Below are 26,407 nucleotides of genomic sequence, written 5' to 3'. Positions count from 1 at the left end.
ACTTGTGAGATTTAAATATGAACTTTTTTGGCAATCCATGGATATATTTTAAATAAGAGCACTTCCTTATTTGATCATTAAAAGACGTTCTTTATTGAGAAGCTAAGACGTATTTATTTTTATTTTCTATGATTTTAAGCTAAAAAGTATATATTTTACAAATGCTTAGCAAAGTTGAGAGGCAAGATTTATTAAAACAGTATGATTTATTCATGGATAAGAGAACTTCGGCTCATACGGTTCTTCCAAATATTCAATGTCCTTCTTGGAAAGGTTCAAAGTACGCAATTTAACCAAATCATCGACTGCTTCTTCATTCATCACTCCGACAATAGGAATGACATCTTTCTCAATCAACCAGCCAACGGAAATTTCCATCATAGAAACATTGTATTTTTTCGAAAGTTCCTCGACTCTGTTAACTATCGTCTCATCTGATGGCCGTAAAGGAGTAATCCCAGTGGCTTGCAAAATTTTAGGATCTTTGAGCTGTGCTTGAGATTTCTCGGACGTTAATGGACGAGTAAGTAGCCCCCTTGCATTAGGGGACCAAGGAATTATTCCAACACCTGTTTCCTTACAATAGGCGTTCATTTCCCTTTCTTCTTCTCTAAATAAAAGGTTATATAAGTTTTGCATTGAAACAAATTTATGGTATCCCTTTTGATCGGCAACCTCTTGTAATCTAAAAAACTGATAGGCTTTCATAGAAGAGGCCCCTAAATACCTTGCCCAACCCTTTTCAACGACATCATTCAAAGCCCTCATTATTTCCTCGTATGTTACATCAGTATCGAGCCTGTGAATTTGATAGACGTCCACGTAAGTTCCAAGCCTTTGAACTGAAGCTTCCGCTGCATCAAGAATGTGTTTCCTTGATAAGCCTTTACTGTTCATAAAGTCAGGTGTATTAGACTTGGCAAGACTAAAACCTTCCTCTCTGCTCACAGGGAAGTAACACTTCGATAAAATCACAACTCTCTCTCTGGGAATATTATATTTCTTTAAAAACTTACCAACTATGATTTCACTAATACCATTTGAATACATATCAGCAGTATCGAAAGTCCTTAACCCATTGTCATAACATTTTTTCAAAATCTTGAAACATTGCTCTTCATCTTCAATACAATACGGAGCCCATGTTTTTACCCCGAACTGCATTGTACCTACAATTACGTCCGATACTTTGAGACCAGACTTACCTAATCTCTTAATAGAAGCACTCATGATTCAATAAGGAAAAATCTCTTAACAATTTATTGAAAGTGAGAATCCTCTTTAATGAATCCCACTTTAAATATAGTTTAGTTTCAGTCCGAATCGTTTCTTGCTCGCTAAAAGTTAGCCCGATCCTTCACTATTAGTCAGCAACCGGCGAGGTTAGATGGAGCAAAAAACCGAAAATTACCGAAAGAAGGTAACATTTGATTTGACCTCGGAGAAAATATTGAATCAGCCTGTAATCTTGAAGAAATCAATATTAATGCAAATAGAGCTTCAAGTTTCAAGCGAAAAATCGATGCCTCTTCCTGAAGCTCTTACGAAGAACCATGGTTTACGAAGAGTAGGATGACAACGTAGATGTTGTAGCTTTATTAAATCTGAGCATACATAGCTGAATTTGCATGTTCTTTTAAAAATCCAAGAAACACAAGTAGATTTCGAATCGAATGGACGATTTTCATTGCCATATATGGCAGAGCTATTCCAAATTTTCACAGGCTCGTTCAGAGATTGATATGAAGATAAAGTGAGCTTTGTTACATGGCTGCGAAAATGATCGCAGAACGGGAGAGGCGGAGGTGTGGGGTTTAATTGAGATCATATCTTTCAAAGGCTATTTTGATTGAGCATTTTTACGAGTGAAATAAGTGCTTTCTTCAAAACGATGTTAGAGGTGATCAATTCCTACCAAGGTAAGACTGTGTGGCTGGAAAATAGGACTCAATCTTGATTATGATCCCAGTGAAATTATTTTTGAATTTTCCATGTCACTATTTTGGAACTCCTCGTGAAATAGGTATTTCCGGATTTATTTTAAAAACCAATTATCAATTTGTCACCATCCAGCTCATAAATCTCTTGCACAAGTGAGTTATTTCCAACTTATTGCTTCCAGTTTTATTTTTTTTTTCATAATTTAAACACCTTTTGTCATTCTAAATATCATCCTTTTCAAGCCAATGCCCCTAATTTAGGCGTCCAAGAAGTTAAATCTCAGTTTCTGCGAATTCTTTCTACTATTAAGTCTTCGATAACGATGACGAGTTTCTTCTCGAAAATGTGTTGACGAAGTCAGGATTAGAAATTACTTCTGCTTTTGCAACTACGGGTAAGACTCTCACTTTCCACTTCGCTGCAGTTCTTAAACATCTAGTTGGAAGACAGGTTTTCTTTTCCACTGTATTTTTAGTTGGAATTATCAATAATTGTGTTTACGTTGTCAATAAATGACAAAGCTGGCCCCGTCTTTGTCTCAATGTCTTTAATTTTGTATGGTTTTCAAATTAACTGAACCAATATTTGTAAAGCTTTGGGTCTTTTAGAGTTGTATTAATGTAATATTATTCTATAGAATGTCGTCAAAAGCTAAAGAGACTTGATTAGGTGATCTTAATTTACCCTTCTTCAATTTAAAGAATAATTTTACCTACGAGCTACACTAAATATTATTCAGCAAGTGCTGCAATGTAAATGGGAATAGAAGTGGTAGATACAAACATTGTAGAAGTGCAACGGACCTTATTGGTCTTGTAATATTCTTAGTCGAAACATACCTTAATTCACAAATTCAAATGAATCATGTACTTAATCCATTACAAGATCCTAAACAAGGATAACTGTAAGCGTATGTTAGGAGGTTCATCATTTTTTTATATAGAAAGTTCGTAATCTGAATTTTCGTGAAGTTGTGTAAGGTTATTGTCATATTTAGTGTGTGGTTCCCTAAAATGATCACGATTCCCCTAATTTAAATTTCAAAAAGATTGATAAGAAAAATATTAGCATTTGAGTTTAATGTGAGATTGCAGAAGACCTCTATACTATTTGAGCTCATAAAATGTTTTCAGTATTAGATGCCGATTCATTAAGAACATTAGAAAGCAAAAGAACAAGAGATACTAGAACTGTGAAACCACTTAAGGTTAAAAAGTTCAAAGCGGAGCATATAATATATGGGAAGTCAAACCGATCTAGAAATGGTTGTCTTTGCTGTAGAAAGAGAAAGTAAGTATTTGTCTTGCAGAAATGAGACCATATTTACTGACTTAGATCAGAAAAAAATGTGATGAAGTTTCCCCAGTATGTGGATCTTGCCATCAAAGGAAAGTACAATGTATATGGAGGCACAATGAAAACTTCAATGAAAAAGGAAGCGAACTTGAATTAGAAATACTATCGGCCGTTGAGCCACAAAAATCTATATCTCCTGTGAATATAGTCGTAAGCAAATCAAAGGGGGAAGAAAGTGGAGATGTGGATCCATGGTATCAACCAACTTACATTGACTATTCAAATGGGTGCCAGGAGTTGACTACTTCTGATGTAAGGACCAACATAAATTCTTTAGAAGAAGTGGCGGGCCAGAATCCTGAACTAATATCAGAATGTATTGAAATAAATAGCCCAGCGGTTGAAGAAGAAAGAAAGCAAAATACCCATGAAAATTTAATATATTCAACTGAAGACCTCTCTGCCAATAAAGTATCCTATCCATTATCCGGTACTTTTGCAATTACTTTAGATGAACAAGGCTCGTCATATTTAAAAAGTTTTATAGATCGCGTTGCGAGAGTTGTATGTATCGGTCCAGAATCCTCCAATTACTTCTTAAGCACTTTTTTAAAGTTAGCTAGAGAGGAGAAACCAATACTGTATGCACTATGTTCTTGGGGAGGATTATTTATCGAGAAAGACAATCTTGTGAGCTCCCATATGGGAAAAGCTTTGGCAATGATAAACCACAGATATCAGCATGCATCTCACCTCAATAGTTTCGATTTATACATACTTTTGAACTTTTTCACTATTTGCATCGGGATGCAAGTATGTGCCGGTGACGTTGAACACTGGTATAAGTTTTTTACAAAATGCTCTAACGTGATCAATAATAATGGTGGGTTACGAAGTATCTGCGAGCTCTTTAATTATTCCAATGATATCAAGTGGTTGGTATCAAATTTACAATTTCACGATATCATGTCTTCGGTTGCTTTTTTAGAGGGGACTATCTTTCCATTAAAGGATTATGATTTCATATTTAATCAAAACAAAATATTGGAAGTGGGGAATTATGGCCTTGATCCTCTCCAAGGTTGTATACAACCCCTATATTTAATACTAGGTGAAATACAGATGGCTAGCATAAGACTTAAAGAGAAGAGGGAGCTCCTAGAGTATCATATGAATCGATCGCATGATGAGTATATAAACAGTGGTAGTTCTGATGTTAAGTCTTTGAATCCTTCTATAAACAATGAAAAAGACTTAAACTCGTTGAGGATAGATTATTATGAGGAAGTTCAGGAAGTTTATACATCTTTGAAAAATAGTATATTGAACTGCCATCTCAGTCCCTCACAAATTCTGCTCCTCTTCCATGACACTCAAGAGCTAGAATTGCATTTGTTGCTATTTGAACTTTATGGTTACACTTGTGAGTTATGTTTGAATATGCAAATAAAACAGCTCCCACCCAATTCCCATGAATTGCAAAGCTTATTACTAAACGCATTAATAAGGATAGATATTTTGAAGTCTACCAAAATGGTAGCTTCTTTAGCAATGCTGCTCTTAATTTGTGGCGTAACTTGCTATACAAAATCAGATAGATTACTTATGAAGGAACGGTTCGAGGATGTATTCAAAAGATATAAGATGGGTAATCTAAAGCGAATTTGGACTATAGTGCAGGATGTTTGGCGTGAGGACCTGGATGGAAGTAAATGCATAAATTGGGCATATATTTGTCATAAGAAAGGCTGGATTTTATCCTTATGCTAGCTTGACCTCTCTTTCATTATTGTATAATGTTTGAGGTAGGACATTATTTTTTAGGTCGCTGTTAATTCAATATAGAATAAGACTCTTCAAATTTCATACTTCTTCGATCAAATAACGAAATCGTTTTTTTTACCCTAACTGAAGTTCTTAAAAAACAGAACATTAGTGAAATCACATAACAAAGTAGAAGTATCGGATTGAAGTTTTAATTCGATATAATTGTTCGTGTCAAGTAAGATAATATAGCTACGATCAGAAGTAGAATTACCAGTATTTTTCATCAAAGCATCTCTCAAGAGACTAAATGTTGATCGTGTATTGGGTAATTTAATATCGATATTTAGAATAAGAAACCCACAAATATAGCTTAGATGACATTTCTTCATATCTCTATCTGGATACAAAGTTAACTTTCAAATGATCCCCTTGCAAACTCACCAAATGGAAGTTATACATTACTTAAGTATTCAGGGAAAACCAAATATTCTTTGCTGCCAAAAGAGAAATTAGATGCTCCTAAGTTTGAAACACACAGTCTATTTAAATCTTCATTCCTTTTCAATAGCCAGAAAATTAAGTCCAATTATTCAGCTTTTGAAACTGATTCTGATCAAGAAGCATTTACTTGGCATTATTATCATCAACTTTCTTTTGTGTTGAAACCGTTCAATTAATAGTAAGATTTTTATTGATATTCGACATCTTTCTCACTTTCTCTGATCAAATAAGCTTATTGTATTTCGAGATAAAGTATTTGTAGCTGCCGTTGTATCGACACCATAGTTGACACTATTACACAATGCATGGTCGCTATAAAAGTATATGAATAGTTATCAAAACTATTCTTCACTCTGATATATGACGTAAGCTTTCTTCATTCATTGGGCTATTGTTTTTATGATTTCTTTAACAGTATATAAACTAGGAATGATGGAATCATCTCGAAGTTTACAAGGTCCGTAAACTTTGTGAGCTTAACAGGTCGCATCTTGAAGTTGCATCAATTCGATAAAACTTAGAATAAACCACGAATTTTTTAGGACGATGCGTCAAGCTTTAAGATTAAGTCAGAACCTATCCCCATATCAATTTCCACGGTAATATTCAAACTAGCATAATTCCGGTCAACATTCCATTTTACACCAAATATTTGTTATATATGATTCAAAGCGGAATAAGATCTTTGGTATATACATGAACCTGGAAATCAGACGTTTACAATAACCGTTAACCTTATAGTTTGGATTGGGCAATTTTTGTGTCTTCATTTGAACAAATACACAATTGAGTAAGATAATGAACGAAACCTTTCTCAGTTAAACACACAAACTTGCAAAAGAAATTGACATAGTACGCAGTAGCAAATATCTGGTCCTTCCATTTACTCATTCTTTTAGTATGGAAACTTTCGATCCTACCCATATGAATGAGATTCAAAGGAGGCGGTTTTGATTCGAAATTTTGATTCAAGGATAATGTCCCTTTGTTATTTCGTTTCCTTTGGACATCTCGCAAAGTATTCAAAACTTATGATTCTTAGAATTCGGTTTTCAAGCTATTCCTGTAATTACTACTCTATTGCGTTGTTAGTCGAAGCTACAGGCTAAAAAAAAAAAAAAACTACTGAAAGCTGGTTATATCAAAATCTTCATCCACCGATGAAAGCAGTTCAATATTTGCTGAAATGTTTAAGTTATGCATTCCAGGGATATCATCCACATGTTTCGAGGGCATGAAAGTTTCAAATTCTTCCAAGTTCTGTATATCAAATTCAAAATTTTGAATAAGTAGTTGAAAAAAGCACGAATCTTCATAATCACGCCAATAACCAAACGTTTTCATGTTATAGTCCCTGAACCAAAGAACATAGTCCATCCATATGCTGTGTTTATTGGTTACTTTCATTTTCAAAAATAGGCACATGCAAGAAAAGACATATAGAAGCTTTAACGCAAAGTAATCTTTGTATACTCTCAAATAGTCATAAAAAGCATCATCTACTATAAAGAGCCATTGCGACATTAGACGTTTATGCCGGTTCACTGTGACCAGATAAAACACTCCTTCAAGTAAAGATATAGTCTGTTGATAGGTTTCTCTCGATCCTGCAACTAAATTTCCTTCGTACAGAAGGTCGATGAAGAAAGATCTTAGGTATATTATCAATGGATATTTTTTCTCAATACTTTTATAGCCAAGAGCTCCAGTGTCCTCGGAAATAGCTGAATAGCGAGCCGTGAAAAGAAGTGGAAATGCTTTAACCATGGAATACTTCATTCCCTTGCACATTGAAAGAAGGTCAGGCTCCCCCTCATCGAATGAAATTACCGGTATAAGTTTTAACGGATGAAAAACCAAAATAGAATATATTAAAATAGTTGAAAAAAAGATTTCAGCAGCCTCAAACTCGGAAGCAGGTCCATTGCCTTTCTGAACGTTTTCAATAATATTCCTCGTGTGACTTAAGCATACAGAAAAATAGTCGTCAGTGGTCTTGAAAAAATTTGTTCCATCGTTCAAAAGAACTTGGTTCTGTTCAAGCGCATCACAATGCGCTAGAAGTATACTATTAGCACGGCCACTATTTATATCTTGTTCGTAGTCCTGAGTTGATATATCGGAAAGGTTTTTGAGGCATCCCAAATACATGCTGCTGATGCAACTTATGCATTGTCTTAACAATTCAGATTCGTGCCAAAGTTTAGGAAGCTCAATCTGCCAAAGAGCTATTAAAGACGGCTTTTGTGTTGCCATTTCAATTCCGAAGACCTGATGAAAGTAGTAGAGAAGTCTATATTCGAACCGACTAATATTGAGTTGATATTGCATACAATTGAGTGATGCCTGAACTGGACAAAACAATTGTCCATATTTTACTAGATCACCTTGTCTACTTTGTTTCCCATTCTTGCTTTTCAATTTTAGCTGTCTCCTTGGGCCATTGGCATTTGGATAAACACATTCGCGATTTCGATAAACGCAGTATTCGCATGCTGGTTTAGCCTCATCACACTAAATTATTCCTGTTAGTTCCTTATGTCTTGTCTTATCAATATACGCATGCACTTACTTTAATCTTAAGACGTTTGCAATTAAAACACTTATTTGAAGATCGCTTATTGAGATAAGTAGATGACAACTTTTCTTGGGTCATTTTCCCCGTTGCTATCCATATCCAAACCACTTAACTGAATCTTGATATCTCGAAGTGTTCAAGGAGCCTGGTCATAGACTCATACTCAGAAAATAGACCAAATACGAAGCCGCACATATAAGCGCTTACATAATCCACAATATTTCTCATACTACTACCCCTTCTAAAAATCCTGCGCGAAAACTGAAACTGAGTCATTCTCTATTACATATGGTCCGGCGAGGCTCTGTGATAACACAGAGGTGTTGCTGGCTTGAAATCGGAACTCAAAAAAAAAAAGAAAAAAAGATGTGAGACATAACTATTGAGAAAAGGCTACGAAAGCAAGAGTAGAAATATGTTTAGTAGCATACTCTATGGAGAGTTAAGAAAGTATGCAATCCAATCGAGAGTCGAATTGTATAAAAGGTGTTTGAAGCTTAACCACATCTACACACCTAACGTTATTTTTCGTTCTTGTTTTTCACCACCAAGGAATGAAATGTCGCTTATTGCAGCTACACGATGGTTATAGCAGACTTTTAGAAAGAAGAGCACTGCTCTTGGAAAGACATAGAGATTCTTGCTTCTCGATAGTTCGATATACGGGATTTTCGATTGCTAATTTTGAACTTTGTCAAGTTCTCAATATATGGTTATTGTCAATGAAATAGAGTTCAAGTAGTATCATTTCATGAGTTTTGATCTCTATTCACTTAAAAGCCTTCAAAAGGTCCCCAACAGTTGTGATAGCCGTTCGTCACATCTTATATGCACACGAGATCGACAAACTTGGCGGCCGTGCATATGTGCGCGTCGTTGAAAAATAGTATACTAAGCTGCCAACTCAGTCCCTCGAAGGTTCTGCTCCTCTTTTATGACACTCAAGAACTAGAATTGCATCTGCTGCCTACTTGAACTTTATGGTGACTTTTGTGAATTTCGACAATGGTGCAGGGCTTTTGATATAAGAATCTGGATGGAAGTAAATGTATAAATTGGCCAGATACCACAAGAGAGGCTCGATTTTATCCTTATCCTGAAATGAATTCGGCTTTTTTTATTCCAAGAAAATTGGATTGGCAACGTAATATTTTAAGTAGAAGTGAATCACCACATCGAACTAAAATCGTGGAAATTCAATACTCCTCTGACAACAATATATTGAAAATGTTTTCTTTGAGTTAACTTTTACTATAATTCTTGAATAGGAGCAAAAGTAATAGATCGTACCACAAACATTAATTAGAAATATCGTGAATTTTGCTCTCTGAGGTAGTTGATATTTTTTTTTTTTTTGATAATCAGAAGAAGAATGTACAGGTGCTTTACCATTGAAGTACTCTTGAGAGATGAAACGTCCAAATGCTATACTATGTATATTTCCATCTATACTTAAGAGCAGAAGTCTGCTAATTTAGTTTCGAGAAGCTTCATTAAATTATCTACAGATTTAGTTTCCTTTTCAGACATCACCTCTTCATATTCCTGTCTGAATACAAAGACAAGTTTTAAACGGCCTTCTTGCAAACTCACCAAATTGAAAATGAAGTTATACATAATTGAAGTGTTCAGGGAAAACCATATATCCTTTGCTCTCCAATGACAATTTGGATGTTCATGAAATACGCCTAGGTTCGAAAAAACACACGTTGTCTTAATCTTGGATCCCTTCAAATAAGCTGAAAAATAAGACCAGTTATTCAACTCTTTATGTTGAGATCGGGCAAGAAAGCATTCCCTTGTGGTAATACTATCACCAACTTCCTTATGCGTTGCCTTCATCAAATCAAGAGTTATATTTGCATCTTCTATTGGTGGCATGGGTCCAAAATTCATCTCTAATGCCGCAGCCATAGTTCCATAGACGAACTTTGAGGTATCATAATATCTCCTTCCATTGACTGCTAGCAAAGTAGAAGTTGAAAATTCGTCATCATCTTTACTTTTGATATCCTTGAAAACAGTTTCCTGAAGGCATTGGAGGCATATTATATCGAAGTAAGAAGTGAGCGTAATTCCTTGAGATTTGCAAAACTTTAACATCTTTCCCACTATTTCTGGCTCAAATGAACTTGTCCTGTATCGAGAGTTAGTGTTTGTGGACACCGTTGGATAATTGAATAATTTGCTCTTTTCCAGGATCTTCTTGCCATTTGCCTCATTGATTCCTGTCATGTTTTCGTTTTTTTTGAAAACCAGAGAATTAGATACACGTGAATTTGAAGCCTCTGTTAGAGGTGTCTCATACAAATCGAATTCGTTTTCCCTGGCCTGTGGAACTTCATAGTGATCTGGATCCACATCAGCTTCCAATTCAAATAAAAATTCTTGAAAAGCTGTCGATTTCGAACAATACACATCTGAAATTTCCTTTAACAAATCTTTTTGGAACTCTAACGCAGCCACGCCATCAAACAATGAGTGGTCGCAATAAAAGCATATGTACTGCTTGGCGGGCTGTTCTTCATTCTGATAGACAATTATTCTCCAAAGAGGTAAACATAATTCATTCATTGGGCAATTGAGTTTATTTATACCTTCTAGCAAATCTTCATCAACAGATGACGTAATCGTCTCAAATTTTACAACGTCTGTAAACTTTATGTGCTTAACAGGTCGCACCTCGAAGTTGTGACCATTGGATTCAGAGTCGAGTATTGAATCATCAATTCGATAAAAATTTAGAGTGAACCATGGATTTTTTAGGACCATGTTTCTTAAAGCATTTGAGATTAAGTCGGCATCTACGATCTTATCAATTTCCACAATAATACTCAAATTGGTATAATAACGTTCAACATTACGACATATGTAATATCTCTCAATGAATCCAGGCTTTCTAGATATCCCCATTGTTGTTTGGTGTTGAATGTTTTGAGAAAAGAGCTTCTCAAATCAGTTCTTATACGCGTAATGTTTGTTATAAATGACTCATTATCCGGTGGGATGTGAGATAGCTGATAAATATACAGGATTGAGATATCAAAAAATCCGATAAGAACCTCTATTTATAAATTATGTTCGGTTAATAACGTGATAATTTCTATATCTACAATATAAATAAGTATCCAACAAAACAAATGCAAAAAGCAAAGCCAAATTTCCAAGTCAGGAATGTTCTCAAGATACTAGAGAATAGAGATAGCACATAAGCAGCAAATAATTCGTCTTATCGCAATTTATCTAATTAGCATATCTTGAGAACCTTTTGACATTTTTTATAACAAACGAGACCTAAGAGCGTACTTTTACTTCAGATCTAATCACTTTACCCTTTCAGATTCTCGTAAGAATCTCTTATCATTTCTATTTTGAAACTAATGACCTCTGGTTCTTTATTGATAGTCAAAGATAGAAATTAATATAAACGAAGAATTGCTAGGTGCAGTTTATATCAAATCTTCATCCACCGATGAAAGCAGTTCAATATTTGCTGAAATGTTTAAGTTATACATGCCAGGGATATCATATACATGTTTCGAGGGCATGAAAGTTTCAAATTGTTCTAAGTTCTTCAAATCAAATTCAAAACCTTGAATGAGTACTTGGAAAAAGCTCGAATCTTCATTATCTTGCCAATAACCAAACGGTTTCATGTTATAGTCCCTGAACCAAAGAACATAGTCCATCCATATACTATTTTCGTTTGATATTTTCATATTCAAAAATAGACACATGCAAGAAAACACATATAGAAGCTTTAACGCAAAGAAGTCTTTGTGTACTTTCAAATAGTCAGAGAAGATATCATCTACTATAAAAACCCATTGTGACATTTGACGACGATGAAGATTTACTGTGACCAGATGAAATACCCCTTCAAGCAAAGATACCGCCTTTTGATAGGTTTCTTCCGAATTTGCGAGTAATTTTCCATCGTACAAAAGATTGTCTAAGAAAGACCTTAAGTGCTTAATCAATGGGTAATTTTTTTCAATATTTTTATAGCCAAGTGCCCCAGTATCCTCAAAAATAGCTGAAAAGCGAGTCATGTAAAGAAGTGGAAATGCCCTTCCCATAGTATGCTTCATTCCTTTGCATCTTGAGAAAAAATCTGCCTCTCCCTCTTTAAAGGAAAGTACCGGAACAAGTTTTAATGGATGAAATATCAAGATAGAATACATTAAAACACTTGAAAAAAAAGATCTCGGCAGCCTCAGCCTCAGAAGCAGGTCTGTTACCTCTCTTAACTTTCTCAATAATATACCTTGTGCTACTTAAGCATACTAAAAAATAGTCTGCAGTAGTATTGAAAAAATTTGTTCCATCGTTCAAAAGAACTTGGTTTTCACCAAACACGTCAACATGAGCCGACGCCAAATTATTACAATGGAAACGATTACGGTCTTTGTCGTAGTTTTGGTAGGCAGTTTTATGGATGTCCTCAAGACATCCCAAATACATGCTGCTGAGGCAATAAATACATTGTCTTTAACAATTCAGATTCATGCCAAAGTTTGGGAAGTTCAATCTGCCAGAGACTTACTAGAGATGGGCTTTGCGTTGCCATTTCAATTTTAAAGACTTGATGAAAGTAGCAGAGAAGTCTATATTCGAACCGACTTGATATTGCATACAATTGAGTGACGCCTGAACTGGACTAAACAATTGTCCATATTTTACTAGATCACCTTGTCTATTTTGTTTCCCATTCTAGTCTTTTTATATATTTATATAAAGAATTAAGATATAGTCCAGATTATATAGAAATATATAATATATTTATAATATCTTCAATTTTAGCTGCCTTGGGCCATTGGCATCTGGATGAACACATTCACGATTTCGATAAACGCAGTATTCGCATGCTGGTTTAGCCTCATCACACTAAATTATTCCTGTCAGTTCCTTATGTCTTGTCTTATCAATATACGCATGCACTTACTTTAATCTTAAGACGTTTGCAATTAAAACACTTATTTGAAGATCGCTTATTGAGATAAGTAGATGACAACTTTTCTTGGGTTGTTTTAACTGTTGCTATCCATATCTAAACTACGTAACTTTAATTTTACTACCCCGAAGCGCTCACGAGGCTTTGGTCATCAAAGCTAATACGCAGAATAAACCAAATACGAAGCTGCGCATAAAAGCGCTTACATAAGCTTTTGTTTTTCTTCAACACTACCATTTGTAAAACGATGTAGATCCGGGGAAAACACTGAACAAAGGAACATCCAACACATGCTACCCTGTGAGTGACGCCGCAAAAGAATGTTTTTCAAGTCGCAATTATGGTCCAAATAAAAGAAAAAAAAAACAAAGTTCTAACTTCGTCGCAATGTTCAATTTAGAAGCTTTTAAAATAAGATACAAATACGTCTCACTGCAAGAGGTTCTAGTTAACTAACTATAGGTAGAAATCAGGTCTCAGAAGCTGACAGAAAGTATTATATTCTCTCGTTTTCGAAGTTTTACAATCTTGAGATAAAGTCTCACGCCTGCAGCTCCTAAATCCATCGGATTACAATCAATCCTCGCGCATGACCTAAAATTGAAATCATGTTAGCAGGGCTATAACTGTTCCATCTTTAACAATGAAATGAACATGGGATAATAACTTAGTCACAACGTTCCGTCTTCTATTCACTTGAAAAAGCGTTTAAGGACCCCAAGAGTTGTGATAGCCGTTCGTCATGTCTTATATGCACACAAGATCAACAACTTGGCACCCGTGCATATGTGCGCTTATATAAGCTTTCAAACTCAATCGGCCACCAATATTTAATCAGAGCAGCTTGCACGGGAAGTAAGCAGTAAGAAGTAAGATACAAGGAAGAAAACTTATTCTAATCATACAATATCAGATTATTTATCATGGGTTTTGAAGCAACTGGAGAGGGCATTGCAGCAAGCATATTTTTATCACTTTATACCATTTATTCCGTGATTGCATTGTATGTAGTATACAAGGCGGGTTTTAGGTCTAGATATACTACCCTACTTTTTTTTGGGATCATAAGAGTCGGAGCACAACTATCTGGTGTTGCTTTCTCAAAGTTAGGATATGGATACTGGAAATGGCTCGTGGCATATTTAGTCTTGGGCGCTGAAGGGTACTTTATGCTTATTCTTTCATCTTTTTATTTCATTAGTCGTGCTTTGGAAGATAAATTCGGTTACAGCTGGTTGTTGCAGCCACTTGATAACTGTCGTCAACCTGAACCTCCAAAAGACGATAAAACAAAGTGGTATTTACGCTTCCTTAGACCAACATGTGCAACTATATTTCATAATATATTGATAGCAGCTAATGCAATTATCATAGCGGGTGGAACCACGCTCACATCTGTGGACCCTAGTGACTATGACTCCGAGAAAGATAAAGTTAATACCTCGAAGGCTTTGCGGTCCTCAGGTCAGGCAACCTTCTTATTTCTCACAGTTTGCCTATTTCTTTTAAGCATATACTGTCGCGTAAGGAATAACGTGACGGGTCACAGCATTTACTTGGTTATGATTGTGTTGCCATTTTTGTTTGTCAGGGGCATTTACGGTTTGTTGTCTTGTTTCGTGAGCAAAATGAATTACTTTCAGCTATCAAATTACGGGGAATCGGGGCTCTCAACATATTTTGTAGCCACCGAATATGCTCTTGCTACTACTATGGAATTTTTATCTGCTTCTATCTTGTTATCTAACTATTATATTACTCGATATTTGAACAAGCAGGAACTGTATTTCGTTACAGAAAATAGTACCAAGAAGGAGGTTCTGGAATCGGATTCAAACGTTTGATTTTAATTAGTTACAATTATCATAAACTCTTCTTCGTTTAATACATTTGTTAATAATCATTTAAAAATTTAAGATTAACTAGTTTCGGAGTTGCTATACAATTGCTAGATCACAGCCTTCCTCGCATACGCGAGTATGGTGATAGTTGCAATAGTTTGATATTTCCTTTATGTTATCAAGGGTACATATTCTTTTAAGTTATATACAGTCTTGTTTATTTCTCAGTGAAAATAAAAAACCTAGGAAGCTCTGATTACACGATTAGCCTATAAAATTACTGTTCTCCATAATATATAACTGATGTATTCATTCAATTCTTTTCTCTACAGCATTTGATAAGACGCATAGATAGCTTTGTCTGTTTTAAGGTTGATTTCAATAAGACTCTTTTCTCCCGATTTAGTGCCACCATGCTCCACCTTGAACTTTAGATGACACATATCTTATTTTTCAAAACATTTTTCGTACTCCAATTCATTGACTCAAAGGAGAAAGAATTAAGCAATCTACGAAGCTTTTATATCTGCAAATATTGGAAGTTCTCTATTTAGATTATTTACAGCTAGCAAACTTTCTTCTTGTTGCTCAGATGAACTGTATTTTGCTGAATTTGATACGCTCTGTACCTAATAAGACTGAAATACGGGAGACTGAACTACTCACAGTATAATTCAAAACTGTTAGTACTCATATAATAGTGTTTTTATTCAAATTAATTGAAGAGGACTTTCAAGTAGGAGAGTTGTTCATTCACTGTACTTTGAGTATTAATTCATATTTAGCTTATGGCTCAATGCTGACTGATGCCTTCTCCGACTCCAGTCTGACAGCAACATTACTTTGAACGATAGTTTTCTTTTCTTCCAATGCATCCCTATCACCGAATACCTTATCCATTTCTTCTAATGGCACACCCTTTGTTTCAGGAATGATGAACCAAGTGAAGAAGAAAGCAACTATCGCAAATGCTGCAAAAAATATATAAGTACCCCATTTCATGTGTTCCAACATTGGAGGGGTCACCAACCCAATTATGAAGTTATTCATCCAAGTAGAAGATGTAGTAATTGAAATAGCTTTTGATCTTATACCGATATTAAAGATCTCTGAAGGTAAAACCCATCCAATAGGAGCCCAACTGTAGGAAAAGTTAAAATCATATATGAAAATGAAAGCAATGGCTGCTCTACCAGCAACCTTATTAGTAGCTAAATTATCACCAAATTTTCCCACAATGGCACCCACAATTACCAAGGATACAAAAGTTCCCATTGCACCACACATAAGTAATGTCTTTCTTCCAAATTTATCTACCAAAAAAACTGCTGGAATTGTAGAAAGCATATTAACGATCCCATAAACACCAGTTCCCAACATGGAAGTGGTGGTAGAATTCATGCCTAATTGACTGAAGATAGTTGGAGCATAGTAAATAATTGCGTTACATCCTATGAACTGCTGAAAAAACATAACAGCAGAACCGATAAAGACCCTTTTGAAGTTAGACCTAACCGAGACTAAATCCCAATATCCAGCAAGCATTAAAGATAATCCTTTTTTATTAGGAAATTTTCTGTTTTTGTAGTTCTCTTCAAAAAGTACATCTGACTTAATTTCCAAGAATTCCTCTTCCACAAGTTCAGCATTTCTCTTCTTTCTCAAATAGTTCAAGCTTTCCCATGCTTCATTTTCGCGTCCTTTAGATAAGAGCCATCTTGGAGATCTTGGAAAGAAAGATATCCCAATTCCCAAAAGAAAGGCGGGAGCAATCTGTAAACCAAATGGAATTCTCCAGGAAGCATCTTTTTGGCCATAACAACCACCTTCAGGGACATCGACGTAAGGATTGAAACTGTCTCCTTGGTATCCTCTATTTGGGGCACATTTAGTTCCACCGATAAAATGCGTCCCATAATCTATCCAATAAGATATCATGATACCGATAGTTATTGACAACTGTTGAATGACTACTAATCCACCTCTGACTGATGGTGGTGACAACTCTGACATATACATCGGAACAACCATTGTCAACTGCCCAACACCTATTCCTGCGACCGCACGGCCTCCAAAAAGCATAGAGACGTTTGTTCCCGCACACTGAAATATTGAGCCGATGACAAAAATCACACAAGCAATCCTGATTGAGTCTCTTCTTCCAAACTTGTCAACAATTGGTGAGTTTATGAGCGACCCAAACCAAGCACATAATAAGAAAGTGGACACGAACCAACCTTTATAGTCAGAATCTGAAAAAATACGAGGAAATTTGGCACCAAAAGATTCCATGGTAACAATTCCACTAATCACACCTTGGTCATAACCAAACAATAGACCCCCGAGAGATGCAAACGCTATAACGGAAAACATGAGCGGATCCTTGATCATCACTGATAAAACACTTCCGCTTGCTTTGTCCCGCAAAGAAATTTGATCCATCTTCTACCTGACGCTGCTATTCTTATTGTAATATCCAATTTTTAAAGTAGTGTGTCTCAATACTAAAGAGTCAAATTTTTTAAAAGTTCAACTTTTTAAAATAGACTAACAGCACGATTCTTGGTCTCTTGTTTTTACAAACTTTCAGTTTTATATGTCAACATATATCCTAAATTTCAAAATCGAAACCTTCTTATATATTAATTTTATGTGACAGAGAAATGTTGTAGAAGACTATGCATGTCTCGAAAAAACAACAATAAAACCTGCAGATAATATAAAAAAAATCTGGGGATGTGGGGGAGCGCGGACACTAGATCTCCCGACTGCTCCTAATGGAGAAAGATGTCCGGCAATAGAGTAACAACGGCCATGAACCCAAGAATTAGTATACTATTAATTCAAGAAATATTTAGGAATACTATACAGTTCCTTCATCCCCGCAAAAAATTTTCCGACAATCATTGAATATCTATGAGATACGGAATGAGCCTGAGCGAAATCTAACACAAATGGCTAAAATGATCAACTTCGCGATGAAACTGGTGTCAAAGCTCGTACGTGACAGTAATAAGTCCCAATGGGGATATTGGGGCCGTGGAATAATTCTTCGCGGCCATCCTCCAGCATCTCAAAAGTATATTACAGGCATGACCGCTTGACCAAAGAATTTGGTCTCCACACAACTGTATCATGCTGTCCACTAGATACTACGTTCCTGAGCCCCTCCCCCAAAACGATCGGAACAACCATATGCAGGGTACCATAAAGTCGAAAGATGTGACGGAGCGGAGAGATGTTGACATAGAATATTTAGTAGATAGATTGCTAAATTTTCACGAGAGACACCAAGGACCTAGCAGAATTATTGTTACAGTTGCCGGAGTTCCTGGTTCTGGGAAGTCTACTGTAACCAAAAAAGTATGCGATGAACTTAACAAGAAACTAGGTGCCGCATTTGTTGTTGTGTTGCCGCAAGACGGTTTTCATTACTATCGTAAAGAGTTGATGAATACTGCCGATCCTGAAGAAAGTATGCGCAGAAGAGGAGCTCCTTTCACTTTCAATAATGAAAAGCTCTTGGCAATGGTTCAACGTGTAAAGTTTCGTGGGAATAGTACTATATTAGCACCGGATTTTAGCCATCAGTTAAAAGATCCTACTGAGAATTCGATAATAATAACTCCTCAAACAAGAATAGTTTTGGTGGAAGGAAACTATGTTCACTTAAATGCAGACTCATGGAAGGAAATATCCGCTCTCGCGGACGATAAATGGACTGTGCTTGCAGACCTTGATATGATCAAAGAAAGGTTAATTAAACGACACGTAGAAGCTGGTATATGTGCGAACGAGAAAGAATCTGAAGCACGAGTTGAGAAAAACGATCTCGTCAATGCCAAATATATTATAGATCATTCTGTTAGTCCGAATATCGTCATCATGAATCTGACGTAGCTATATAAATCAAGTGAATTTAACCAAGTACACGTACAAACTGTAGTCATGTGATATTTTCTATTGAGTGATGGTGCTAGAAATCTCCCGAGCTCTAATTATAGATAGAATACTTGATTGATCCGAAATCAACAAGGTGACATTTGTTCAACATAAGTTCATTTGTCTCATGCTTGAAGTCGATCGAAAGAAAAACATAATAATGCAGCAGGCCTGTGACTCATGTCGACTACGGAAAATGAAATGCTCACAAGAATATCCTTAGTGCTTGAAGTGCAAAGAGCATACATGGAATTGTGTATACTCTCTGAGGAAGATAAGGACACCATTTACAAGAACATGCGTGTCAAAGGTTGAAAAAAGAGCTCACATCCTAGTAAAGTTATTGAAAAGAATCTTACCTGAGGACGTTGAAATAAATGATTTACTTCGAACCCAAAATAATAGTGCCTGTGAAAGTAGCGAAGATTTTAATGAAGATGATGGGATAAGCAATAAGTTTTATAAACAGATTAATTTGACGACAGAGGAGTTGCGTCAAGTTTAAGAAATATAGATAAGATTAGCCACAAGAAAAGCTACGGAAACCCAGAATCAAAAACGATTGGAGTAGCGACCTGAGGATCATCTAAAGAATATACGAGAGAGTGGTCTGAATTCTTTTGATGCAAGAGGGTAAATTATTAACAAACCAGAATTATATTATTTTAGTATTGATGAGATGGCTGCATTGTCAAATGATACCGGCCTTAACTTTGATGTAAGTAATTTGAATGGCGATTTTGAGATCAACTCAAGTAACGGGTTATTGAAATTTTTCAAGTCAGGGAACAGTATCTTAGAGTTGAACCTGAGCAAGATTTTGAAGAAACTATATCTTGAATGAGGATATTAGTGTTAATCGGAAAAGGGTTAAACTTGGTAAAATTGATAACTTGTTAGATAACCTTGAATTTCAAGAAATTGTGATCGTGCAATCTCGAAACTAATTTAACGCTTATCTCTTCGAAAGCAAAAATATTTGACTAGATGTTAACTTCCACCAGCGGAGAATAAGGATCCAATGAATTGAAACCATAAGTAGTCAGATGTCAAAATGACAGTAAAAAGATTCGTGAAACTTTCTTATCCTGATTGACAGATAGATTTTCGTTTATTGATTCAATATTTGTGGAGATTTAAATGAATTTATAATTTTTTGGTTTCATAAAGAAATATTAATATTTTAGTATAAGCAAATACCAAAATAGGAAGTATTTGCATTGTAAGAACATTTTTAATTCTGATGCTATGATCTATTGAGAGAAGTTGAAAAAAAAACTGTCCCGCCAACGCCTGTTTCAAGTACTGCTGAACTGATTTCTGCAGCTTTTTAATCAAACAATCCATACCTGAAGGATTAAGAATGTTATTCAATTAAGTAAAAACTTTTCCTCAATCTAAACTCCTTGAGTTTAATACAGGTGCCATATATGTGTCGAAAACGATACCAAAAAAGTATTCAATGGCATAATAATCTTGAAGTAAGTTTTGGTGACCAAAAAATGGGCACGATAATTTCGCTATGTCTGCTAAAAATAAGACAAAGAAGGCCATTATACTCCCTATCAAGCAAAGTCATATTTAGCCTCCCCAGAGATACTTCCTCGTCTAAAAAATAATTAACATTCTATAATTGGCAATTATTAGCCCATTAGCATGACATATTAATAACACATAAGAACAGACTTCTTTACTAAACCCATGATCCATTTCTGTAGTGTACTGTGATGACTAATTTGAGTCGTCAATTTTCTTCAGCCTCTGATTTGGCAATTTTTCTAGATACTATTGCCAGCCCATCGGCAAAATCTTCTTCCAGAAGCTTTTCAGTATTATTAAGTTCATTTGAGTGTTCATAATATCTGTTCTTACCATCTAAAGTTCCCGATTAATTTTAGAAAAATCGCTATCAATTCTTTATTTGCAGCATGATAAGTACGCGCTTGAGTAAAATTTCACTAATGTTGTTCCTGTGATTTCATGGCTACTCATAAATGAAATGTCCTCACCCATAGTTTTTGCATTAAGTTTGTAACTTATTTAAATACGAATAGTATCCTTCATTCAAAACCTTAGACACGGAATACTTTTTATTGTCAACACTCTCTTGATTGGGCAAACTTAACCGCTATACTTTTCCTTCATTTCCTATTATGGCGAATTTGACTGCAGCAATTTGATAACGAGCCACATACAGGCAATCATATATACGTGTAAAAAGACTAATAAACTATCGAGGCATTTTGTATATGGTAACATGTAACAAGAGTCTATTGTGTTCTCCTTTCAATTAATTTTTTTTTGGAATTATTAAATTTGACCCATCGATATACTTGTAGCTGAAAGATTTGCGAGAAATCTTATCTTATTTCGAACCTAAATATTTGTACAATTTCTACCACATTTGATCGCTTTATCAATAAAAATCAAGCTTAACTACTTAAATATTTGAATTATTTATATTGTTGATAGTATCTGATTTTAATCTTATCGGACGATTTCAAGCCTTTAACCTTAACAATCACTTCGTCCTCTGGGAAAATATCAAACCCGTTGTCATCAATGTGTAAATCTTTCTCAAGGATTATTTCAACACCTTTTACAGGCTTATTAGTACTAAATATTACTGATCCGTCTTTAACTTTGAAAGAAACTTCTCTACCAGGAAATTTCAAATACTTAAGAGGTTGGGGCCAATCAGCAGCACTTGCAATAATTGTACCAGTTTCCTTGGATACGACCCTAGCATAAACAACAGCAGGAAACTTATTGGAAACAGGGCGATCTTTAACAAACTCAGTAGTTTGGTTAGCTCTCAATACAACATCTTCATCCGGTAAGGCATCAACCTTTTCACCAGAGGTGACATTATAGATATCAATCTTTAAGATTGCTGGAACATCATCAATTCCTGAATTAACCCCCCAAATATCAACTTTATAGTCAATTTCCCTATAATCAAATGGTGGGGTGTTACCTGGACCACAATCGTCTAGATATTTATTTGGGTTTTTATGCTCAGTTCTATAAAGACCAATACCTAAAGGTTTGCTTTCTCTTTTAACCGAATAATACGCCAATTTGGGTCTCTTGTAATGGTCAACGATAGCCCAAGATGCGCATGGCCAACAGTCATTAATTTGCCAAACTAGAGCTCCTCCCAGATATCTTTTACCATCCTCTCTCCATTCTCTTCTCCAACATCGGTAAGCATAACCAAGACATTCAGATTGCATCAACTGGGTAGCATATATCCAAGAATCCAAATCTAACCCTTCAACCTTAAGATTTTCCATAACATATAATGCAAGACGTCTTTCAAATCCCTTGGATTTATTATGGTGATCAATCATATAACTTTGAGGGTACATTTCAGTAGCGTCGGTAATACAATCTTCATACGTCTTTCTGGATGGTAAACCTTCCATACCAAATTCAGAGACAAATCTACCACCCAATTTGTACCAATCTTGATATTTTTCTTGTTTCCCGTGCCAGACATTCCATTGATGAATATCACCAATGGTAGGATCATTAGTAGACTTACCACCCCATGGGGAACCAGGGTGGTAAGGAATACCAGTAGTGTATTCATCTACTAGTTGAGGGAAAAGGCCCTCGTAGAATGTTCTTGCTGGGAAATCGGTTTTTGTGTAGTCTCCAGAATGATCCTCTTTATCCCAAGTTAATTTAAATTGTTCTGCTAATTGATAATCCTCATTATTACCACAAACCAATGCCATAGAGCAATAGTTTCTGAGCCTTTTCATCTGACTAATTACTTCCTCTTTGACTAACTTCATATATTCTGGATATGCTGGGTATATACCACAGGCAAACATTAAATCATGCCAGATTAAAATCCCTAATCTATCACACTCTTCATAAAGAATATCTTGTTCATAGTAACCACCTCCCCAGATTCTAAGCATATTTTGATTACCATCAGCCATAATTTCCATCCATTCAGTATAATCTTTTTTAGTCATGCAAGTTTGAAAGCTATGGGCTGGGATCCAATCAGATCCACTTGAATAAACTGGTACATTATTAACTCTAAAATAGAAACTAGTTCCTGGTTGGCCATCCAAGGGTTCTTGGACCAATTCCATCCTTCGGAAACCTATATTTTTTGACCAAGTTTGAACTGAAATCCCTTTCTCGAGAATGCTAACCTCAAAATTGTATAAAGATGGTTTACCATGACTGAAAGGAAACCAGAGGTCAGGATTTTCAATTTCAAATTTAGTTGAATTAACCCCTGAAAACTTAATTTCGTCGGATAATGATTGCTTTACTAACTCACCGTCAGGAGAAGTCACTTTGATACTTAAAGTAACACCTTCCTTAGTAACTATATCACACTGCACGTCAACATTTACCTTCAAATCTTTATTAACATCAATTTTAACGTAGACATCTTTCAAGGAAGAATCATATGATTGCAATTTAATTGGCCTATAAGGTCCACATGTCATAAAAACTGGGCCCCAATCCCACCCATAATGATATTGAGCTTTTCTGATTTGCATTCTAGTGATTTCTCCATTAGATCCTACATATCTTCCATGGGTCTCTTCCAATTCTCTTCCTTTCCATAATGCTGATTTAAATACAATCCGTAATTCATTTTCACCATCTATCTTAATAGAATCATTGACTCCAGTACGATAAATAATGAACATGTTTTCAGTTTCCAAGATCTTTTCTTCATTCAAATAAACCTCCGCAAATGTATCTAAACCTTCAAATATCAATTCATGGTTAGCAGCCGCTTTCGCTGCTTTATCAACCTCAAAAGTGGTTTTATATTCCCAATCTTTCTCTCCAATCCATTGAAGCGTCTTCTCGTTATCATCAAGGAATGGATCTGGAATATCACCATTAGCATACAAATCAGGATGAATTTCCGTAGCTTCGAACCCTTTCCTAGCTGGCTTCCAAACTTTTTCCCCGATTTGCCTAAAGCTCCAATCCTTTAAAGTGATCTCATTAAATTTAACCATTCTAAAAAAAATAAATCTATATCAATTGTTCCAAGTTTATCAATTCAATTGTTTGTGGTCTATGAAAGAGATTTCTAGCTATTTTCTAATACACTGTTATTACAAAATGCAGATTCGGGATGGTCTCTTATGTAGTACAAGATCAAAGTAATTGTAAAGAGAAGTCACCTCAGTAATAGGTAGCCATTGGTCAAATTGAATTGACGGGGAGAATGGTGGGGGACAGATCTGACTTAGCATATAGATGCATAACAATTGCAGTATATGCAAGATATGACGGGGGCACAGAAGATAATGCGACATTCAAGATAACAGGTATCTCTATCCAAACGATGGGGGATTGTTATCGATATGATAGGGATCACTGTCAAAACGATGAAGAATCAAAATCAATACAATAGAGAGAGTTGCGACGACTGGAGAGTGCTAAGTTATAAATCCGACCACAATTATAAGATATATGCCTTCCCCATTAAGAAATAAGTATAATCCTTTTCCATTAAATTCTGAAAATCCTCGGTTAATTTCTATCAACTTTTCGAATGTATTTTCGCCTCTTTTCTTTCTAGTTTCACGCCACCCTTTCTTTTTACGTTCATCTCTCTATTTGCCTACATTGTTTTGCAAAATAATCTGATACTCATCTATATTATCACTATACTCGGGTTTCACTATACTCGGGTTTTTGTCCAAGTGCATCTTCTACACATTCAGTGTCGCTAGATCTGGAAGCCTTAGATAAACGAATACTCTCTTTAACAGATCCTTTCACTGTAAAAACGTGTTCAATTTCTTCTAAACTCAATCCACTGGTCTCCACAAACATAAAGTAAATTACAATTAGTTCCAAGAGGTCCCAAAACACAAAAAATACATAGTACCAGTATGTGATCTTTTCCATAGCCAATGGTGCAGTGTATAAGTTTAAGGTTGAAGCAGCATTGGATACTAAATGCCACAAAGCCAAACCTCTAGCTCTCATTTCGTTTGATAAGATTTCAGAGGGATAAGTTGGCTGCAAGGGAGTAAAAGCAAACGAGAAGAACACAGCCTGGAAAATGTAGATGAAGGCGATTCCAACTTGAGCCGCCATTTTATTGTCACTGTTATCACTGAAAGCTTTCGTACTGATAGCCAATGCAATGAATGAAATAACGAACCCAACGCACGCATACATTAGCACCGGTCTTCTTCCTAACCTTTCTACCGTCAATGCGCCAGCAGATGCAGTCAAAAAACAGATGATAGAATTCACTGCAGTTAATAACAACCTAGTGGTAGCATTAGTGACTCCCAAATTCAAGAACAAAGTTGTCATGTAATAGGTAATCACTTGATTTCCGCTATATTGACAAATCCAAGACCAAAGAATCACCAATAAGGTTCTTTTCTTGAGAGCTCTTGATTTCAAAAAGATACTGAAGTCAAGGTAATCTCTTGGTTTTAAAAATCCACTTTCTGCAAAAGATTGAGCCATTTGATCCAATTCTGCTGATACAAGTGGATGATTTTCATCACCATTAGCATGATATTTCACAATAAAAGATTTTGCTTTGTCAATCTTATTTTTAGAGTAGTAATATCTTGGGCTTTCTGGAAACAACCAGATGCATGATAGCACCAAACCTGGACATAAGAGTTGTAACCATAAAGCAATAGTGAAACTTTTATGTGTGCCTTGGTATCGAATGGAAGTACCATACATTGTCCAGGTAGCAATAATTGAACCAATGTAGTAAAACGTATTATAAAATAAAGCTAATATTTTCATGTTTGGTGGTAAGACCTCCATCATATAAGCCGGTGCGGCGGTAATGGCAATAGTGCTACCAAAACTAATAAAGAATCTTGCAGCAATAAAAGCATCATGATTGGATGTAGCTGCCGACAAAATAGCACCGGCAACCAGAATAATTAAACCAACTGCAATAGCTGGAACTCTTCCAATATAATCAGCTAGCCATACCAAGCAGGTAGCACACATAGAGCCTATGGGGTAGATACTGAATACTAAGCCAGTACCTGAAGCGGTATTTTCTAAGTTAAAATAATCAAGATACTCCGGCAAAGTATTGATAGACGTCATCAAAGACCCATCATAGCCACTCATAGTGGCACAAAGGTAAAGGCAAACGCAAACCAAGTAAAGTTTTATTCTCTTATTGGAGAAATTAGAAATTGGACGAGCCTTTATTATTTGTTTCAAAGCAATGTCATGATTATTAACGGCACTCATATCAACATTATCATGTTGTTTAAAATCATCGGTAGCTGTGGTTTCTTCAATAACCACCTCTCCTTTATTCAAAGAAGAAGCTTTTGATTCCATGATAGTCATCATTAAAAGTAAATTGCAGTCTTGAGTATCAAATACACCGGTCAATGTCCAATATATATACCATAAAATTCTCCTCAGGTTATTATCGAACTTTTTATCATAAAAATAGATAATGCATGAGTTAGATGGTTCCAAATCTAATCAAATGACATCGGGCTTACCCCCCACCCGGTATCAGATTCTTCTTTTATTGTTCTCAATTCCTTTTCCGAATATGGTTGATTTTTAACGCTAAAAATCTAC

At 35.6% G+C, this 26,407-nt stretch overlaps 13 protein-coding genes across 13 annotated transcripts; 5 read left to right on the top strand and 8 right to left on the bottom strand.

Annotated features, from left to right (window-relative positions):
• Positions 1 to 210: 210 nt before the first annotated feature.
• PRCAT00003536001 (aldo/keto reductase) lies at positions 211 to 1,230 on the bottom strand (the record flags this gene model as incomplete). Its single annotated transcript, XM_062953474.1, has 1 exon — positions 211 to 1,230. One exon carries the CDS (start codon positions 1,228 to 1,230, stop codon positions 211 to 213), a length of 1,020 nt encoding a protein of 339 aa, XP_062810273.1.
• A 157-nt stretch (positions 1,231 to 1,387) lies between these two features.
• On the top strand, positions 1,388 to 1,576 carry PRCAT00003535001 (uncharacterized protein; the record flags this gene model as incomplete). The annotated part of the gene is made up of 1 exon (XM_062953473.1): positions 1,388 to 1,576. One exon carries the CDS (start codon positions 1,388 to 1,390, stop codon positions 1,574 to 1,576), a length of 189 nt encoding a protein of 62 aa, XP_062810272.1.
• A 1,488-nt stretch (positions 1,577 to 3,064) lies between these two features.
• On the top strand, positions 3,065 to 5,007 carry PRCAT00003534001 (Zn(II)2Cys6 transcription factor; the record flags this gene model as incomplete). Its single annotated transcript, XM_062953472.1, has 4 exons — positions 3,065 to 3,231; positions 3,282 to 3,579; positions 3,655 to 4,427; positions 4,506 to 5,007. The coding sequence occupies 4 exons, from the start codon at positions 3,065 to 3,067 to the stop codon at positions 5,005 to 5,007; spliced, it is 1,740 nt and encodes a 579-aa protein (XP_062810271.1).
• A 1,620-nt stretch (positions 5,008 to 6,627) lies between these two features.
• On the bottom strand, positions 6,628 to 7,836 carry PRCAT00003533001 (uncharacterized protein; the record flags this gene model as incomplete). Its single annotated transcript, XM_062953471.1, has 1 exon — positions 6,628 to 7,836. The coding sequence occupies one exon, from the start codon at positions 7,834 to 7,836 to the stop codon at positions 6,628 to 6,630; it is 1,209 nt and encodes a 402-aa protein (XP_062810270.1).
• Positions 7,837 to 9,535: 1,699 nt separating this feature from the next.
• Positions 9,536 to 10,996, bottom strand: PRCAT00003532001 (alcohol O-acetyltransferase; the record flags this gene model as incomplete). Its single annotated transcript, XM_062953470.1, has 1 exon — positions 9,536 to 10,996. The coding sequence occupies one exon, from the start codon at positions 10,994 to 10,996 to the stop codon at positions 9,536 to 9,538; it is 1,461 nt and encodes a 486-aa protein (XP_062810269.1).
• Positions 10,997 to 11,532: 536 nt separating this feature from the next.
• Positions 11,533 to 12,174, bottom strand: PRCAT00003531001 (uncharacterized protein; the record flags this gene model as incomplete). The annotated part of the gene is made up of 1 exon (XM_062953469.1): positions 11,533 to 12,174. The coding sequence occupies one exon, from the start codon at positions 12,172 to 12,174 to the stop codon at positions 11,533 to 11,535; it is 642 nt and encodes a 213-aa protein (XP_062810268.1).
• Positions 12,175 to 12,211: 37 nt separating this feature from the next.
• Positions 12,212 to 12,547, bottom strand: PRCAT00003530001 (uncharacterized protein; the record flags this gene model as incomplete). Its single annotated transcript, XM_062953468.1, has 1 exon — positions 12,212 to 12,547. The coding sequence occupies one exon, from the start codon at positions 12,545 to 12,547 to the stop codon at positions 12,212 to 12,214; it is 336 nt and encodes a 111-aa protein (XP_062810267.1).
• Positions 12,548 to 13,960: 1,413 nt separating this feature from the next.
• On the top strand, positions 13,961 to 14,881 carry PRCAT00003529001 (uncharacterized protein; the record flags this gene model as incomplete). Its single annotated transcript, XM_062953467.1, has 1 exon — positions 13,961 to 14,881. One exon carries the CDS (start codon positions 13,961 to 13,963, stop codon positions 14,879 to 14,881), a length of 921 nt encoding a protein of 306 aa, XP_062810266.1.
• A 783-nt stretch (positions 14,882 to 15,664) lies between these two features.
• HGT9 (Hgt9p) lies at positions 15,665 to 17,320 on the bottom strand (the record flags this gene model as incomplete). The annotated part of the gene is made up of 1 exon (XM_062953465.1): positions 15,665 to 17,320. One exon carries the CDS (start codon positions 17,318 to 17,320, stop codon positions 15,665 to 15,667), a length of 1,656 nt encoding a protein of 551 aa, XP_062810265.1.
• A 693-nt stretch (positions 17,321 to 18,013) lies between these two features.
• PRCAT00003527001 (uncharacterized protein) lies at positions 18,014 to 18,778 on the top strand (the record flags this gene model as incomplete). The annotated part of the gene is made up of 1 exon (XM_062953464.1): positions 18,014 to 18,778. The coding sequence occupies one exon, from the start codon at positions 18,014 to 18,016 to the stop codon at positions 18,776 to 18,778; it is 765 nt and encodes a 254-aa protein (XP_062810264.1).
• Positions 18,779 to 18,947: 169 nt separating this feature from the next.
• On the top strand, positions 18,948 to 19,043 carry PRCAT00003526001 (uncharacterized protein; the record flags this gene model as incomplete). Its single annotated transcript, XM_062953463.1, has 1 exon — positions 18,948 to 19,043. One exon carries the CDS (start codon positions 18,948 to 18,950, stop codon positions 19,041 to 19,043), a length of 96 nt encoding a protein of 31 aa, XP_062810263.1.
• A 2,230-nt stretch (positions 19,044 to 21,273) lies between these two features.
• On the bottom strand, positions 21,274 to 23,826 carry PRCAT00003525001 (beta-mannosidase; the record flags this gene model as incomplete). Its single annotated transcript, XM_062953462.1, has 1 exon — positions 21,274 to 23,826. The coding sequence occupies one exon, from the start codon at positions 23,824 to 23,826 to the stop codon at positions 21,274 to 21,276; it is 2,553 nt and encodes an 850-aa protein (XP_062810262.1).
• Positions 23,827 to 24,481: 655 nt separating this feature from the next.
• PRCAT00003524001 (uncharacterized protein) lies at positions 24,482 to 26,164 on the bottom strand (the record flags this gene model as incomplete). Its single annotated transcript, XM_062953461.1, has 1 exon — positions 24,482 to 26,164. One exon carries the CDS (start codon positions 26,162 to 26,164, stop codon positions 24,482 to 24,484), a length of 1,683 nt encoding a protein of 560 aa, XP_062810261.1.
• Positions 26,165 to 26,407: the final 243 nt, after the last annotated feature.

Source organism: Priceomyces carsonii, assembly GCF_900007245.1.
Source record: "Priceomyces carsonii strain CBS4050 genome assembly, scaffold: Debaryomyces_carsonii_scaffold_4, whole genome shotgun sequence".
NCBI classification, from domain to species: Eukaryota; Fungi; Ascomycota; class Pichiomycetes; order Serinales; family Debaryomycetaceae; genus Priceomyces; species Priceomyces carsonii.
The sequence above is the reverse complement of the archived record's forward strand: the minus strand, read 5'-3'. Positions and strand labels throughout refer to the sequence as shown.